This window comes from Dioscorea cayenensis, chromosome 19 (genome assembly GCF_009730915.1).
Source record: "Dioscorea cayenensis subsp. rotundata cultivar TDr96_F1 chromosome 19, TDr96_F1_v2_PseudoChromosome.rev07_lg8_w22 25.fasta, whole genome shotgun sequence".
Classification (NCBI taxonomy): domain Eukaryota; kingdom Viridiplantae; phylum Streptophyta; class Magnoliopsida; order Dioscoreales; family Dioscoreaceae; genus Dioscorea; species Dioscorea cayenensis.
In genome coordinates, this window is record NC_052489.1 from 29,934,824 (window position 1) to 29,951,773 (window position 16,950).

Consider the following 16,950-nt stretch of genomic DNA (forward strand, 5'->3'; position numbering starts at 1 on the left):
CATTTGCAAGCATGAACCACGTGGCCATTGCGATCTCATCACGAAGTAAAATCAACGGTCCTAATTTGTCAGTGGCATTCTAGTAATAAAACCTTCTTAGTCTAGAGCAAATGGCTCAACTCGTAATTCTCCTCAACTTAACGTGCATTTGTTCAGGTACCCCATGAAAACCACGACACATAGTGCCACGTGGCGAATATCCGATAATCTCTAGGTAAAATCAACGGTCCTCATTTCAGTGGCATTCTCGTAATAAATCTTCTCTTCTTACTTTATATATTATATACACAAGCTTCTATTCACCTCCTCCACTTTCACCGTCCACCACCATCATCGCCAATGTCCGGCTTTCCCCATGGCTCCTCCGGCGCCGGCAATCCTTACGGCCGGCCGCCGGCGGGGCAGCCCTACTATGGCCCTCCTTCGGCATACGGTGGCCCTTCGCAGTACGGGAGCCCCTTTGCATCCTTGGTGCCGTCGACGTTCCCTCCGGGAACGGACCCCAACGTGGTGGCGTGTTTCCAGGCTTCGGATCAAGATGGGAGTGGATTCATCGATGATTATGAGCTCCAGAGGGCGCTCTCGTCGTATAACCAGAGCTTCAGCATGAGGACTGTTCATCTTCTGATGTACCTATTCACCTCCTCGAACACTCGCAAGATCGGTGAGCCCTCTAGCTTCTTCTCTTCTCCTATGATCTCTGACCACGGATTGGGATTTTGGTGGAGGTTTACAGTTATTTCCCATTCTAATAGCAGTAGTGTAGAATTGAGAACTTTTTTGGCCAATTGATTCTCTAAAATGTTCCCTTCTCTTGGATAACGGGGAGTATTCCGTGGAGTTGTACTTCAATTCACATGGAATGCTCTTGTGTTTCTCATTCCATTTTCAAAATCTGATTTCAGTGGATTTGATTGAGCGTTTCTTTTATCAAATTTATCTCAAAGTTACTCCAATTTCCCCCCTTGTAACTGTTGGATGAAATTTGATTTATGTGTCACATAACCTAATTAAGAAAGGCATCTGATACGAAATAAGAAGTTCTGTTCATGTTTTTCAAATTTGGAATAGTTAGGAATAGCTTATTTTGATTATCTCCATACGTTCAAAAATGTGATTTTTAATTGAAAAAAAAATGCTAATTTAGGAACAGTCATTGGGGGTAGTTGATGTAGGGAGTAATGGAGTAAGTAGGGTCCCTATTTTTTAACTGTTTGAATTTTACTGCCAAAGCACTTTTAGTTTGGTAATTTGTCACTTTATTATTACCAAGAGGAATTTACTGGCAGTTTTGCTTCTTGCTTTACAGGGCCGAAGGAATTCACCTCCTTGTTCTACAGCCTTCAGAACTGGCGGGTAATTAAACCTTCATGCACTTTTTGCATCTTTAGTTATGTTTATTGTATGTATGTATGTATGTATGTATGTGTTGTTAAAAATGTGAATTTGCAGAACATATTTGAGAGATTTGATCGTGATCGAAGTGGTAAGATTGATTCCTCAGAGCTTCGGGAAGCGCTGCTTAGCATGGGATATGCTGTTTCCCCAGTTGTACTGGACTTGCTTGTCTCCAAGTTTGATAAGACCGGCGGCAAGAACAGGGCCATTGAATATGATAACTTCATTGAGTATGACATCCTGCTCTCTTCCTTTCAAGTTCATGTTTACAGTTAGTGCATAGGATTATCTTTTATTAGCACACAAGGCCTCTGCAAAAATGTTCACTAGGTTCATAACAAGATGAAGGAATTAGTGAATTGCAATAGTTCAATGATTCAATATGATTATCTTCTTTTTGAACTAATGATCTTTATCCTTCTCTTTTCAAAATGCAGGTGCTGCCTTACTGTGAAGGTAATCAAACTATTTCCTCATTGCCAATGTGTTTGTTGGGGGTTCTTCAAACTTCCAATCCTTGAATTTCTTTATACATTTGAATTGCAGGGTTTGACGGAGAAGTTCAAGGAGAAGGATACATCGTACAGTGGCTCGGCGACTTTCTCTTATGAGTCCTTCATGCTAACCGTGCTTCCATTTCTCATTGCTTAGATAGTTGTTGTTCTTCTGCATGTCCTTCTGAGTTATGTAGTGTCGTTGTTGTTTATGTTGATGTTGTTGCTCCTTGTAATTGTTGTGCTTGAAATGGTGAAACTTTTAGCTTGAATGAACAGGCCTTTATGCCATTTATTGTTACAGTTAATCATTACTTTGTTCATGTGTATTTTATATGGCTTCCAAATTTTTTATGATTTTCAGTAGATCATTTTTGTATGGATTATATATATATATATATATATTGACAAATGCAATAAATACAGTATAATTAGAGTGTGTATATGGGTAGGAAATTTATTGGTCAGTTTCTACATCCTCAAAATCTGGGGTTTGAATTTGAGGTTTTTGAATTCCTTCTCTTCATTTGAATTGAAGAGAAATTGAGAAAGTGGTCTAATTTATTTTTATTTATTTGTTTTGAAGTTAGAGAAGTGGCACTTTTTTTTATTTTTGTCTGAAGTAGATTGCTCAAAATTTATTTTAGTATTTTTTTATTTTCAAAGTATTTTTTTAATTTATAGGATTTCAACTAACATCGGAATTCTCTGGCATTTCTTACCCTTCTCCACTTCACATCCGTCATTTCTTACACTTCTCCACTTCATCATACATATTTCCCCTTGAATTGAAACACACCCATAAAGCATAAAGCATAATGTTTGATAATGGAACTATTGTTATTAGCCATTGGGCTATCAACCCTCCGGCTATAAATAATTTTATTTAGGATTTACCCAAAAGGAAAGCCAATTAGTTGGGATTATTCTTCAATAAAACAAAATAATTCAAATTTCAAAACATCAAATAAAGATGACACCGCACACAAACCTAGGACTTTGCTAAGCAGGAGCACGCGGTCAAAACTCGAAATTAACTATAAAGCCATCTGCCTCGAGATCAGAACCGGACAAAGCAATCGTGCGGTACATGACGTCTCTCTTCCGATTTTTACTCCTCTTCCCCAAAATACCCCCTTTGCTTGCCTATAAAACAACGGCTTTGGGTGGAAACTGTGAACGCAACCCTTCCCAAAAAACTCTCTTCGTTCTTTGAATCAAGAGAAGTCTTTGGGAAAGAGAAGAAGCAGCGTGGTGTAGGGATATCTTTGATTCGATTTGAATATTTTGGGAATAGATTTGAGATGGGGGAATGGAGGAGGGTTTCGTCTTGGAAGAGTTCCCGCGGGCACAACAGACCGCCTAAGCATTGGAGGCCGCCGCCGCCGTCTCATCCTGGTAAATCCTCAACCTCACTCCCTCAAAGATCTCATCTTTTTCTTGGTCTTCTTCAAAAGATTCCATCTTTGGTTGTTTTCTGGTCATTTGATTGGTTGGTTGGTTGATTAATTGATTGAGTACTTGCTTTCAGATTAAGCTGTGGATTAGGATCTGTGTTCTTTTTTATTTTGATTTATGTTTTTAACTTTTAAGTGGTTGTGGTTTTAGATTATTTGCCATCAAGGGTTTGCTCTATTTATTCGTCAGACTCCATTCTAGTGATTTTTCACCGAGTATTCATTCTTGCAAGAATTTTTTTTGCTATTTTGAGTCGCAGGTAATAATTGTGAGGTTGGTTCGCTAACTAATTGCTATATGTTTTTCTAGTTTTGCTAATTGATTAAATAACTAAAGCTTGGATTTTTTAATATAAAAATTTGGTTTTTGTGAATTTCCTTTTCTACTGAGTGCTTGCTTTCTAAAAATTTTAAATGGATTGAGGATGTGGTGTCAAGTTTCTAGCTTTCTGTTTTTGGTCTTATGGATGGCAGATTCATGTTCATGTTCTGAAGTAATGATTATTGATTACATCGTATTGCATTGTATTTATCTCTTCAATGATAGGTTGACATGGAATTAAGAACTAGCACTATTTGAATTTCAAACTTCAAATACATTCCTCATTTGTTATGGAGTGTGGTTCATGAACATGCTGCTTCTTTCCAACTAGATAATCAATGCAGCCACTAGTGACCATCAGGTGTCCTTAGCATTTTCTGATCAACAATTATGGTGTCAATTGTGGAGGTTTGTACATTAATCTGTAGAGTTTGAGTGGAAACCATCAATAACCATGAACTGACATTAGTGTGGATGCCTGATGTAGTTCTTTTCTTTCTACAGGCTCTTGGGACTCGAAAATTCCTTGGTGGGAGAGGAAATTCCTGGCTTCTGTTTGCCCAATTCCATTAGAGGAGCTAGGTTTTCATGAGAAGTTCAATGTCCATTTACAAGAATGTTCTAGATTGGGATGATTCAGCAGCACTAGAGGCGTTTCAGAAGGCCAAGGCTCAGTTTTGGGCGAAGTACAACGGTCTTAGGAGTGATGTTTCTTTGCCGGATCCTGATATGTATATTGATAAAGTCAATTATGATGCAATTATCGACCCAGAACTTATTGAAGATTTGTACAAAGAGCCACCAGCACCAGCTAATCAGGTTGCTACCGGTAATGATGGCCTAGATTCTTTTCTTGCTACAGATAAACCGATTCCTGCCACCGGATGGGATGATGCAGAAGATAATGCTCCATCTGGTGTTTTTGCTGCCCTACCTAGATTGAACAATTGGGATGTGCATATAGACAAACCATTTAGGCAGAATGAAGCAAGCGATGCAAATAATACTTGTTCCGCCTGGGATGTGAATCCTGTAAAATTAGAGGACAATGGCGATCGAGGAGGTAATAAGTGGTCATGCAATGATGGTTGGACCGATGGATTTGCAAGGAATGAAGAATGGGGTAGCAAGCAGCATAGTTTGTGGGATAACCGTGTCGATAAATCTTGGGGGCCTTGTCAAAGCAATAATGAGTCAGGTGGAAGGCACAGTAGGAAGCGATATAGAGGAGGCCGTTTTGGTTCGAGGTTTCAGATTGATGATTACCAGAAAAACAACAATAGCTGGAGAAATTGCAGAGGAAGGAATAACAGGAGTCATTCTAATGAGCATACATTTGATACATGGCAGTCTAGGAATAATCAAGAACCACATGATTCAGTAGCTGCATGGGATTGAGAAGAACACACTATCTAGAGCTGTTTTGTTTTCTGGTGTCACTGTGATTTCCACTATAAATTTAGTTTCATATAGTGAAAAAATGTTGTTTGCACAGGCCATTATATCAATTTTTGGTGGGAGAGCTTATGGCAGTTGCTGTATTTTTTTGCATTATATGTTATTTGACATGTTACTATTACGGATATGATTGTCTAAGTTTGATTTATTACATGCACTGAAGTTTCATCAGTGGAGAGAATGACATTAGTTGTCTTTGTGGTAATCGTTCATGTCTTATCCTTACTTTTATGTGGCTGCTTATTAAAGATTATCTTAAGTGTATCATGCACAATCTTCTTTCAAAGATTTCTCTATTTAGATTGCAATCAGAGTAACAGCAAGAGTTAACTACAATGACCAAAAAAAAAAAACTTATTTTTATATAAAAAAGAAACTTATTTACACCTGAAAGCATGGTCACAACACCATCATCTGGTTAAACAAAATTATGGAAGGTCACAAAATATCAGGCTAGATCTTGAACATAACATTCACATTCTCCTTTTTTTTTCTTCCCCTAAACAAAAAATTCTCTAATCAGTTCAACATGCAACAAACTGAAAAGTTGATGATTCTAGTCAACGTCCATGTCCAGCAAAATCTTCAGTTTGTAGCAGAAATCAAAAGCCAGCAAAGAGTAAGCACCAAGTGATTGAATTGGCTTTGCAAGTAAGGTTAGAGCTTCAAAACCAGTCCTATTGGACAATGGTCACTGCCCATGATGTCTGGAAGAATAAAGGAGTCATGGACATTGTCTGCGATCGATTCCGAGACAAGGAAGTAATCAAGGCGCCACCCTGTACCATTGACAACACAGGTCATTCATGTGGCATTGCCTACTAATAAAACAATTGAAATAAATCTCTACGAGAATTTAAACGTTAATAAAGCATAATGTTAAAAGCGACATAAGTCATAAAGTCATTTGTCATACTCAAATAAGCATGAGAGTTATTCTGTTCTGTAAGAAGTCTGGTAAGAAATACTTGTTTAACTCTTACATGAGATATGCATTAATTTTTAATATCAGTGATTGATGAATAATGGTTTTAATAACAATGTACCTCTATTGGTTTTGCGTCCGCCATGCCTGTAACCCCAGTAAGTATAGCCCACCACATTTGGGTTCTGTTTTCGAAAGGTATCAACAAGACCTCTAGCTAAAAAGTTATCACCAAAAGACTTCCTTTCTTCATCAGTAAACCCAGCACTTCTGCGATTTCCCTTTGGTATAGAGAGAAAATATGTATTATCATTTATCACCAATGAATAAGATCTAAAATGTAAAGGTTGACAAATTTAAGCAACAAAAAAACAGCAGTATAGCTATCACTGACCCCCATTACAAGGAAAATGCACGTGTACATTTTTGGTTGTTTGTTGTTCATGCTTATTCATAAAAAAGAGCCAGAAAGTCAAATCACATAAACAATTGAAACTCCAAATTAACCAAATGATATCTCTTTAAGAAAACAAACTTTGATGACACAGAGCATTTTAACAAATGATTTAAAGGTCTAAAGTATTGGTGCACAAACCCGTATCACCTGACCACATATGAATGTGTATGTGTGGTTGTTTGGTAATCAACTACTTACAGCAGGATTATATATGTCAATTTCTTCATGAGCACAGTTCAGGTCGCCGGTTAAAATGACAGGCTTTGATTTTTCTAGATCCTGCAAAAAGATTAATACGGTCATCAATCATCAGCATGTTTTGGTATATGCAAGAAGCATCAACTGGCTGCTTTCCTTTAAGCAAGTAAAGTACACACCAAATTCTCAATAAAGCAGAGTGCACATATAAAATTTATTCATTTTGGATACAAAACGCTAAATTTCTGTGCAATTAAAGGCCTAGTTTTTCCCAGAAAGATAAGCAAGTTAACCCCATGCAAATTGTCTTATTTATAGAGGAAACATACAAATCCGTATTCATAACAATGTTAAGCATAATGCACAAATGATCTTCTCTGAGAAATTTTGAGCATGGGATGACAACTACGGATGACTGTAGGTTGTAAGAAATAATCTCTAAGAAGAAAGTATCAGAAAATTACAGCACACTTACTTTCAGGTAATTGCTCAAAGTTGTATCCCATTCATTGACCCTGTAAGCCTAGCACCAAAACATGCATATGCTGTGAGTGGAAAGATAAAAAGTTGACACTATTAAAAGAGTAAAATATTCATTTATGACCTAAAAGGGATAACAAGAAGAAATAAGATCATTGACAGGATTACCAGTCTTCGTAAGCCTTCCCCAGAATTAGGCACATAACCGTTAATCAAGTAATATTTATCAAACTCCACTGTAACAAGACGCCCTTCACTATCATGATCAGGCATGCCAAGTCCATACTTGACTGAGATTGGCTTTATCTGATATATAGGCCAGTTAGTTTTATGCCATAAACAAAATAAGATAAGAAAGGATCTTTCGCAAAGATTCTCTTTCATAAAATAATTCTCATATTAACCATGAGATTGTCATCAATGTAATTGCTTTTCACAGGTATTTTTCAGAACAAAATGAAACTTTGTAAGAGACAAACACTACAAAGGTAAACCTGACTAAATATTAATACAACCTGGATTTACAAGGCAGTATCATACCCGAGATATGATGGCAGTACCAGAATAACCAAGCTTTGAGACACTGCATGTCCAAAAGCTGTTATCATAACCTTCAAACAAACTCTTCCTGATCTCTTCCACATCCTTCTCCTGCACAGCATTTACTTAAATCAGTGTGCCAGGAAACAAACAGAGCTAAGTTTAAGATGACCAAGATGAGATCTTTCATATGGTTCTTGTTGTGAGTCGTCAAGATGTATGTATAAGAAATTTAAGATTTCTTTCATCCATATCAGAATAACTGGATGAAGACAAAAATATGTTATGATTTCTTGGTACCTGCTATGCAATGAAAAACATTCATTACCTGAATTTTGGTCTCTTGCAAACACAGGACATCAAAGTCCTCCCTTTGAGCTAGTTGGAGTGCAGAGAAACTCTCCAGCTTGAGTAAAGCCCTCAATCCATTAACATTCCAAGATAAGACTTTCATAGACTTTTTATCACTGCTGAGAGGTGGAGGCCTCATTGTTTTAGGATTATATGCAACCCATCCCTTCTGTGGTTTCTTGTGAGCAAACACAGTCCATGGTTCACTGGAGTTCACAGAAGGATCAACTTGATCCACAACTAAAGCATTGCCTTGTATCTTTGAAGAAGCCCTTTTGATTACACGTGATCGCTTGGTGTCTAGAAGCAGGACAGATGAATGTATTATTTGCTTCGATGTTAAAAAAAAAAACTTCTATTGGTTGTTTCGGAGCAGCTGTTTCATGCTTACCTAGAACTTCTTTTGTTTCAATAGATGATTCTTGCTTGGTGACAACACTTTTGGCACCACCTTTAACTCTGGTGCTCTCAGCGAGCTCTAATTTTGTACTTCTTTTCTTCGTTTGTTGAGGAACTTCAGAAACAGCAACAGAATTTTCCGCATCATCCTCAGAAGTTGTTGAAGCCTTCGCCTTTCTTTTTGCTGATGAAATATCAGGTTGAGACATCTTGAAGGCTGAGGATAGGCTTTCTGATACTGGAATAGATGTTTTATCTGTGTCTGCAATATCATTTTCTGCATCATCACTACCACAAAAAGTACATACTGCTTGAATCAATTCAAACAAACAACAGAAATTGCTACCATTTTCCTTCTTCGTCGAGTAAGTCATCAGTGCTGATACAAGATCTTTTTTCCTGCCTTTGCTGGGGATTCCTACCCTCCTTGATTGTTGGAGTACACGGAAATAACATTGATGACAATTAGCCTTATCAAAAGCAATGTGTTATGGCTAACAAAGTTCTATACTCTTTACCTTGTTAGTTTCCGGAGCTCTTCTACTGTCATAGATTCAAGCCTACTTGGGTCATTCCTGATAAACTCAATGCCTACAGGGTTTTCCATTGCTTCTTCCTGAAAGTCAAAACACTCAATAATAATATTCACAAATACTGTAAACAATACAACCAAAAAAAAAAGAATCTTTGAAGTATAAGTCTAAAACCTTTTCCATAATCTTCTCAGTCTGACCAGAGCAATCAATAGAACTCCTAACTTTTCTGCCTCTTTGGAAGCTGAAGGTTGTGGAAGATGAGCAAAATCTTGAATGGTGGATTCCGATCCCTCCCAATTTCACACAAACCGACTCTCTAACAGCTAATTTTATACAAGGCACTGCACTGTCTGAAAAAAGAAATGCTTGAATCCAAAAACCAAGGATAGCATGAGATGCGAGTCTGTTTGCATTGACGCGGACTAAAAAGTAAAAACATAACACACACACACGCACCCAGTTCTTTTGCTTTTTACTCATGATAGTTTCTGTTTTTAATCAAACATAAGGAAACATTTTCCTTTTTTTTTTTTCTTTTCTATTCCTCCATTTTCCCTCAATCCAAACACAACCTCGCAATCAAACCACGCAAACAAACCAAGCATTTAAACCCAATAATCAACTGCGAAAACTTTATGCCAACACAAACCACAAAATTTCTCCCAGGCGACAGCACATAGCACGCAAAAACAAGGTTTTTTTTTCTCCCAAAACCTCGCAATCAGACCACGCACACAATAACACAACCAAAGACGAAAACTTTATCTCAAAAAAACAACCAATGCGTCACAACCAACACGAATCACGCAAGAACAAGACTTTTCTCCCAAGGAACTCGAATCAAATCCCAAAATAATCATGAAAATATAGCAATAGCCATTGAATCACGAGGAGAAAGTGAGAGAAGACCTATCCCTAAAAAAGAGCGGAGCTGTCCATAGATTATCTCGCAGATAGTGTGACAAAGGCAAGAGAGACGTACGCTGAGAAGAGAATGGTGGCTTGTGCTGCGAGCGGCATCCCCCAGTGAAGCTCAGTACAGAGACAGAGACAGAGAGAGAGAGAGAGAGAGAGAGAGGAAGAAAGAGATATATATATATATATATAATGATAAATTTTGAATTTCATTATCATTTATGCGATTATTATATAATGACCAAATTTTTTTATTTTATGTTATTTTGCATCATTTCTTAAAAAATCTCTCAATAAAATAATAGTGAGATTTCATCATCTTCACAATAGATTAAAATCCACGCTATAATAATTCAAATAAAATACATTAATTTTTCCCAAAAAAAAACAAAATCAATTTTATAGATTTCTTTGATTTTTAAATTAAAAATAAATCAAAACCAATTAACATCAGCTGTTCAAAATCTCACTTCACATAAAATAGCATAAAAAATTCTGTATGGTTGGACGAGGAATTTCCGATTATGAACATTTATTAAAAAAAAATCAAAACAAAAATCATAAAGTATTTATTACTAATATTTAAATGTGGTAATTAAATGTGCATTACCACATTTGTCCTTGATTTCAAAATTTTAAATAACAATAATGACAAATCAAGCAGCTTACCATATGAAACGAATCCGAGGTAAGCTCACCGCCATACATCACTTGACCGTTTCCCAGTCTCGGTGAGGAAATGAGGAATCCCTCTTTGCTGGTACTGGTTCGAAGCTCCGCTTCACCGGCGGTGATCCGATCCCAGACCGCCATCAGAGCGAAAGGGGGAGAAGAACTCCCCTTATTATAGCTTTGCTCTTCAACCTCTTCTTCTTTTTCTCTCGTCTTCTTCCCCGCTTCTCTTCTCCCTTTCATGTCTTCCGATCGCCTCCACTCCCCCTTCTTTCACTTTGGGTTTCGAAGCCTAGCTCCCACTATACGGCTTCGTTTCTGCTGCTCTGATCCTAGGCAATATCCTTGTCTTGCTTTTGGTTCTTCCTGGGTTTTGGTTTCTTCGGCTTTGAGGCTTGGCGGACGAGATGGGTGATCAGACGGTATTGTTTCGGTTTAAAACTCTAGGTTTCGCTTCTCTGGTTTGAGGATTTTTAGTTAGGGTTTAGATTTCGGGTGGATGCGAGTTGATGTGTTAGATTGATGTTAGGGTTTTTGATTCTTATGGTTTTTTTTTTATTTTTTTTTCTTTTTTGGTTGTAGGAGTGGTGAATGACTTAGTTTGGTTTGGTATTTAAAAAATAATAATAAAAATAAAAATCATGTACGAACTTGATAAAAAGGTGGTAACTTTTGACGGCTGTTTTAATACGGATGCATTTGTGTTATTTCTGTGTTCAATGAAAGCTTGACGATATGTGTTGCCTTCGTATTGATGATTTTTGGACTTTATTGGAGATGAGTATTTTTTTAGCTATATGGCATTACATGGGGTTAGCTCATGTTGTATCGAAAATTAAATGCTTCCATTCCTTTCACGTTAAATGATGGGAAGAAATATTTGTGGAAGTAATTACATGGTAAACTCATGAGGCTTGTTACTTTTAGGTCTGCAATGATGATGAATATTTTATCTTTTTAGTTCATCTTTAATTTGGTTTTGTAGGTGTGCATTGTTCTTTTCATTGATGCTTTCTGTGAGTTTATATGGGTGTTTTCATATATGAGTTGATTCATTGTATCTTTTGATGTTTCACTCTACTTGTGGTTGAGAAGGACACACTTGCTTCTTTCTCAGCGTTTTTTTTAACCTGAAATTCTCTTTGCTTATCCTTTCTTTCTGTGCATTCTGGAGCAGTTTATTATTTTTGGATCATTTACTGAAGAGGAAACAAGGTTTTTTCAAAATCAATTTAGTAAAAATGTTGGCGGCACTGCTGGAAAGACTGAATTGCAATTTGGCTCTTTGGACTTTGCCTCTCTGACTCCACCAAAAGATTTTGAGTGCTAAACAGGAACAAAAATCAGAAAATATCCTAGGTTCAAAGCTGGTTTGCAAAGGGCAAATCATCCAAGAAAAGAAGCAAATGTAACTAAAGGACTTTGAAGAAGTTTCACAAACTCAAATTAATGGAACTAGCAATGGCTCTTTATCCCATAATGGTTTGGTTGTTGAAAATGGGAGAGAATCTTGTGCTTTGAGTTTGTCAAGAGTTGCGGAAGAAGAGAAAATTGGTGATACAGAGTTGTTGACATGCAAAAAAACACATGATGGGTATGAAAAAGCTGGAAGCAGTAACTCATCAATTTAATTCACCAGAAGCTCCGACTTCTGTCAAAAATGTTTCAGAAACATCAAGCAAACAAGAAAAGCTACCCAAAATCCTGATGCCACGTGGCTTGATAAATTCTGGAAACCTTTGCTTTTCTCAATGCGACATTGCAGGCTCTTCTCTCATGCTCACCATTTGCTTGTCTACTGCAGGAACTTAGAAATCGTGATATTCCCAAGGTTCTGATCTTTCGGGAGACTCAAGCGATAATTTTACTTTCCTTGCTTGTAACCGACTCCTCTGATCGTTATTGTGATCACTTTCGGCATTGTAGGTTGACTATCCAACATTGCATGCATTTGTAGAGTTCATCTCTAACTTTGACATGCCAAATGATTTGAGCTCAAAAATCAGTGAGATGCCAGCTCTTGAAAGTGGGAAGCCTTTTAGTCCAAACATGTTTGACCATGTTTTGAGGAAATTTACTCCAGATTTGCAGGCTGGCATATCAGGAAGACCAAGGTTTGTGCCCATGTCCTGTTGAGTTCCTGCTGGTTCTCTGCTCCAAAATCTGTGTGAAACATGCTGAGTTTTTCCCTTTTTGTGCTTTTACTTCTCTCATCCATCTAATTTCTCCCTCTTTATGTTAGAAATTATTGGCAGGAATTAAAATGTTAGTAAGTAGATCTTGATGTGCTAAAGTTGGAGAGTGCTTTGATTCTCTTGTGGTTTTCTTCTTTTTCATGCTTCTTTAGGGAATAAGTTTCATTTGGTTTAATTTTCAAAACCATTTTAATTAGAAAATTAACCTACTTTCCTTTACTCTCTTGTTAACTAGAGTTTTTCATTTGCACTTTATTTGTTACTTGTTTGATGCTGGTTTTCCCCAAGAAAGTGATGCACTGCCTATCCTTGTTTCTCCATGTGAAGATGAAAACTTTGATATTTTTTATCTATGAATGATATCCCATTTTTAATGATATTTCCAGGAAATTTACTGGTTTATTAGAAAAATTCTTACTTTAGAAATTCCTTATTAGAATTCCTATAGTTGGTTGGAAGCATACTTTCTTTATTCTTCATAAAGCTCTAACTTGTCACATCATCTGTTGCATTTAAAGCATCTTTCTTATGATCTTATCTTTGCAGACAAGAAGATGCCCAGGAGTTCTTGAGTTTTGTTATGGATCAAATGCATGATGAACTATTGAAGCTTGAAAACCCTTTATTCAGTCAAAATGAGAAGTGTTCTTTTTTTATTTCATCTGTTGAAGATGATGGTTGGGAAACAGTTGGACCAAAAAACAAATCTGCTGTGACCAGAACTCAGAAATTTATGCCATCCCAGTTAAGTGCAATATTTGGAGGACAACTGAGAAGTGTCGTGAAGGCAAGAGGTATATTAGTTGGAACAGGTGGCAGTAATACTATTTTAGTTTGGTATAAAATTATTGACTAGAGTATATTGCCATGGTTTCTTTCAAGGGGAAAAGCCTAATAAGATGTATTGGTAAATTGGGTATAAAAATGAAAATCTGGTTTCAATCTCGAGTTGGTTTAACTTCTCCAATTTGAGACTTATGTTTTAACTAATAAGTTGTGGTGCAAGTTGAAACAATGAAATATAAAGAACTGAAAAATATAACACTTTTCAAAGCGGCATTTTGATAATGCAAAATATTAGGGATTTGCTTAAAGAAAGATGTGTTTATTTTTCAATATATATATATATATATATATTATGAAATAAATAAACTGTATTATACCCCGATAATATTTGCATACATCTCCTTATCGATTCCAAAGTTTTGCATGAGTAAATTTTTTGACAATAAATGGAAATACATAAAATGGCACTTGCCTCTTAAGCTATACGTCTAGTCGTATATCTTATTTGTCACCTGTTTGTTATAACTATCTAACTTTCCTGCTCAATCTAGAAACTAGATTCTTTAATGCAAAGAATATGAGAACTTGCTTGTAGAATGGGGCTTTAGCATTCAAAAGGGTATACTTTCTGGATTGCTGTGTGATCATTCATCTCTCTGAAATAATTCTAAATTTGGTATGGTTTTAACTACTTAAACAGAATGTGCTGACAGTCAAAGTGCTAAATTTAGACTGTCATCAATTACATCAACTAAACGGGGATCAGTTTGAATGTCACATGAAGTAATGAACATAATCTTCTTCAAACTAACTGTGTGATAATCTTCGATCTTTTATTTATGCCTAGCGTAGTTTGTTTGCTGCATAGACTTAAGTGGCCTTCCTTACTTTTCCTTCAAATAACCTGGATGAAGTTGTTATCTCATGTAGGCAGCAAGGCTTCAGCTACAGTTCAGCCCTACCTCTTGCTTCATCTTGATATTCATCCTGAATCCGTCCATACAATTGAAGATGCATTGCATTTATTTTCTGCTCCTGAAGCTCTTGAGGGATACAAAGCATCAGCTGGCAAGGTATCAAATTTATCATCTTGTAGCAATACATATATCAGGAAGTAACAACCATGTGATTGTAATCATCCATCTCCATTTTCTTTGTTTGAGCCTCAAAATATGCCTCTTAAGGTAGGATTAGTTGGAGGCCTTCAATTCTTGTATTACTCATTTTTCGTTTGTTGTGCTCATGTGTCTTATTACAATCTTCCAGTTGGGTTCTATTTCTAATATAGAGACACTATGATATGTCCCCTGCAGTAACAACTAGGCTTTATGCTTTCCTAAGCTGATCTGTTATGGAGATATGAGTTTATGGAATGCATTTAATGAGGTGTCATCCAAGGGAAAAATCTCGACCTTTCATGCACAACGGCATAGGCATATCATAGCTATGGAGGCATTGACTATTAGTGAAGTTTTCTTTTGCTGTTGTGTATCCTTGTTAATTTAGAATCATATTATCAATGATGGTGTTAAAGAGCAGAAAGAAAGGCAAAACCAAACTTTATGGTCCTGGTTATGATAGTGGGTAGAAGATGACCATTTCATGTTCCCTTTTGGCTTCCATCTCTCATTTTGAAAATTACTTGACCAGGGTATGGATAACTAGTGATGACCACTTTGGACAGCATTCTGATTTCAACATGATAAAAACAAAACCATATTCACTTGCTGCTATTTACATTGTAATAACAACTAGGAATGGAATGAAAATGGCTATTTTGAATGAGTCAAGCATGCTATTGATCATTTCACTCTTGGACACTTCTTTGCTTCCAATACTATACTATAATTGATGGGCATGATAGTAATTTTTGGCCCGAACTTTTCATAATCTCTCACACTTCCTTGTGAGTGACCTTCCACAAAAACATAATCTAGTTGGATAAGAGTAGTTGATCTATGGTTTGCAAGATAGTTGGAGTTGCCCATCGTGCACAATCTGGTGATTTGTTAGATGAGAAGTCTATCAAGATTTACCAACAATCCCCTCACCAGAACTGAATAGAAATTTACATATTATGACAAGAAGTCTGTCTGAGTCCAAGCAAGTTTCATCCATTCTTAAGTTTCAGTTACCCGCTTTGATGGTGTGTAGCTCAAACAAATTTATGTGCGTCACCTTATGTAGATATAGAAATGATTGTTCATGTGGGTTTAAGTGTGTGCCTGTTTGCCATTAGAGCAAAGCTGGAAGTTCCTTCTCATTCAACGTCAGTTTGCATCTACATCTTCATTTAGATTTAGAAATGACTGTTCTTTTGGTGTTGGAGACTTTCCTCTGTTTAATTGGTACCTGCAAACCAGGAAGCAAGAATTATATATTTAGAAAATAGATAAACAATAATAATTCAAAGTTGTCCCAATTTTGAACCCATTCATATAATTTTCTTTCAGCATTTGGTGAAAATGTTCTAGTGAAGAAAATTTTGGCAATGTTGACATTTCTTCACATGTCTTCTGTCTGAGGTTTTGATTCTGATTATGGATAGGGAATTTATCTGCAGGCTGCTGAGGTTGCCGCCAGCAAATCAGTTAAGATACAGGAGCTCTCCAGGATTATGATATTGCATCTCATGCGATTTAGTTATGGCAGCAAAGGTATGGCTAAACTACACAAGCCTGTCTGCTTCCCACTTGAGCTTGTGCTTGGCCGTGAATTGCTTGCAACCCCAGTGTCAGAGGTGATCTGTTTTTGTAAATCTTTTTCTTAATGTTTCAAGGTCCAGAGATACTAGTAAACTATACAAGCATCAGATCACCATACTGCTCTAGCTGATATTGACACATTGTGATTGAACTGGTAATTTTTCTCATTCATTCTACTCTCGGTTTCATGCAGGGTCGGAAGTATGAGCTCGTTGCTACCATCACTCATCATGGTAGAGAACCCTCAAGAGGGCATTATACATCGGATGCCAGGATTTCTCATGGTCGGTGGCTTCGATATGATGATGCATCGGTTACTGCTGTGAGCATAAATGATGTCCTCCATGATCAGGCCTATGTTCTCTTCTACAAACAAGTGTAGATTGAATCAAATCCTCTTCCAGCTGTATAGATGTGTGACTGGTTCTTCTGACTATGTGAGTTCTAAAGTTTTACTTTTCTATGCCTTATATGTAATGCTTCCATCTATGCAAAAAGGATAATTCTTTCTTTTTTCTTTTCTTTTTTACCAGCTGATGTTGTGGCAATGCTTCCTGTAATCTTATTGTTTGAGTGAATAATGCTAGTGTATTCGAAAATTTTATTTTCCATGTTTTGATCCATTGCATACCTTTTTGGGGTTTGTTTCCACTTTCCAGTGG

At 36.8% G+C, this 16,950-nt stretch overlaps 4 protein-coding genes across 10 annotated transcripts; 3 read left to right on the forward strand and 1 right to left on the reverse strand.

Moving 5' to 3' along the window:
- Window positions 1–308: 308 nt before the first annotated feature.
- LOC120283504 (calcium-binding protein CBP-like) lies at window positions 309–2,221 on the forward strand. Its single transcript, XM_039290202.1, has 5 exons — window positions 309–664; window positions 1,310–1,356; window positions 1,453–1,628; window positions 1,836–1,854; window positions 1,945–2,221. The coding sequence occupies exons 1-5, from the start codon at window positions 340–342 to the stop codon at window positions 2,047–2,049; spliced, it is 672 nt and encodes a 223-aa protein (XP_039146136.1). The 5' UTR covers window positions 309–339; the 3' UTR covers window positions 2,050–2,221.
- Window positions 2,222–3,067: 846 nt separating this feature from the next.
- Window positions 3,068–5,313, forward strand: LOC120283325. 2 transcript variants are annotated; one of them, XM_039289977.1, is made up of 2 exons: window positions 3,068–3,290; window positions 4,159–5,313. In XM_039289977.1, exon 2 carries the CDS (start codon window positions 4,260–4,262, stop codon window positions 5,067–5,069), a length of 810 nt encoding a protein of 269 aa, XP_039145911.1. In that variant the 5' UTR covers window positions 3,068–3,290; window positions 4,159–4,259; the 3' UTR covers window positions 5,070–5,313. The 2 variants fall into 2 exon arrangements, with proteins under 2 accessions (XP_039145911.1, XP_039145910.1); XM_039289976.1 differs by having other exon boundaries at window positions 4,176–5,313.
- A 157-nt stretch (window positions 5,314–5,470) lies between these two features.
- Window positions 5,471–10,086, reverse strand: LOC120250067 (DNA-(apurinic or apyrimidinic site) endonuclease, chloroplastic). 6 transcript variants are annotated; one of them, XM_039258825.1, is made up of 12 exons: window positions 9,998–10,086; window positions 9,187–9,361; window positions 8,998–9,095; window positions 8,826–8,905; window positions 8,472–8,741; window positions 8,058–8,380; window positions 7,730–7,840; window positions 7,358–7,495; window positions 7,185–7,232; window positions 6,710–6,790; window positions 6,176–6,335; window positions 5,471–5,908 (listed from the first exon to the last, which is right to left on the reverse strand). In XM_039258825.1, exons 1-12 carry the CDS (start codon window positions 10,033–10,035, stop codon window positions 5,787–5,789), a joined length of 1,644 nt encoding a protein of 547 aa, XP_039114759.1. In that variant the 5' UTR covers window positions 10,036–10,086; the 3' UTR covers window positions 5,471–5,786. The 6 variants fall into 6 exon arrangements, 5 of the variants coding, with proteins under 5 accessions (XP_039114759.1, XP_039114763.1, XP_039114761.1 ...); XM_039258829.1 differs by having other exon boundaries at window positions 9,187–9,365; window positions 9,998–10,073; XM_039258827.1 differs by having other exon boundaries at window positions 9,187–9,356; window positions 9,998–10,062.
- A 538-nt stretch (window positions 10,087–10,624) lies between these two features.
- LOC120283942 (ubiquitin carboxyl-terminal hydrolase 24-like) lies at window positions 10,625–16,869 on the forward strand. Its single transcript, XM_039290762.1, is given in 8 exon segments — window positions 10,625–11,024; window positions 11,780–12,345; window positions 12,347–12,433; window positions 12,529–12,716; window positions 13,344–13,591; window positions 14,514–14,656; window positions 16,147–16,323; window positions 16,482–16,869. Coding segments are annotated over 7 exon segments (1,188 nt in total). The 5' UTR covers window positions 10,625–11,024; window positions 11,780–12,189; the 3' UTR covers window positions 16,671–16,869.
- Window positions 16,870–16,950: the final 81 nt, after the last annotated feature.

Bases quoted from the DNA above. Each gene is read 5' to 3' on its own strand.
- LOC120283504 (XM_039290202.1), top strand. From the start codon at position 340: ATGTCCGGCTTTCCCCATGGCTCCTCCGGCGCCGGCAATCCTTACGGC. The intron at 665-1,309 runs GTGAGCCCTCTA...CTTGCTTTACAG, and splicing joins CTCGAACACTCGCAAGATCG to GGCCGAAGGAATTCACCTCC. The intron at 1,357-1,452 runs GTAATTAAACCT...GTGAATTTGCAG, and splicing joins ACAGCCTTCAGAACTGGCGG to AACATATTTGAGAGATTTGA.
- LOC120283325 (XM_039289977.1), top strand. From the start codon at position 4,260: ATGAGAAGTTCAATGTCCATTTACAAGAATGTTCTAGATTGGGATGAT.
- LOC120250067 (XM_039258825.1), bottom strand. From the start codon at position 10,035: ATGCCGCTCGCAGCACAAGCCACCATTCTCTTCTCAGC. The intron at 9,096-9,186 runs GTTTTAGACTTA...TTTGACTTTCAG, and splicing joins CTGAGAAGATTATGGAAAAG to GAAGAAGCAATGGAAAACCC. The intron at 8,906-8,997 runs GTAAAGAGTATA...CCAACAATCAAG, and splicing joins GAGCTCCGGAAACTAACAAG to GAGGGTAGGAATCCCCAGCA.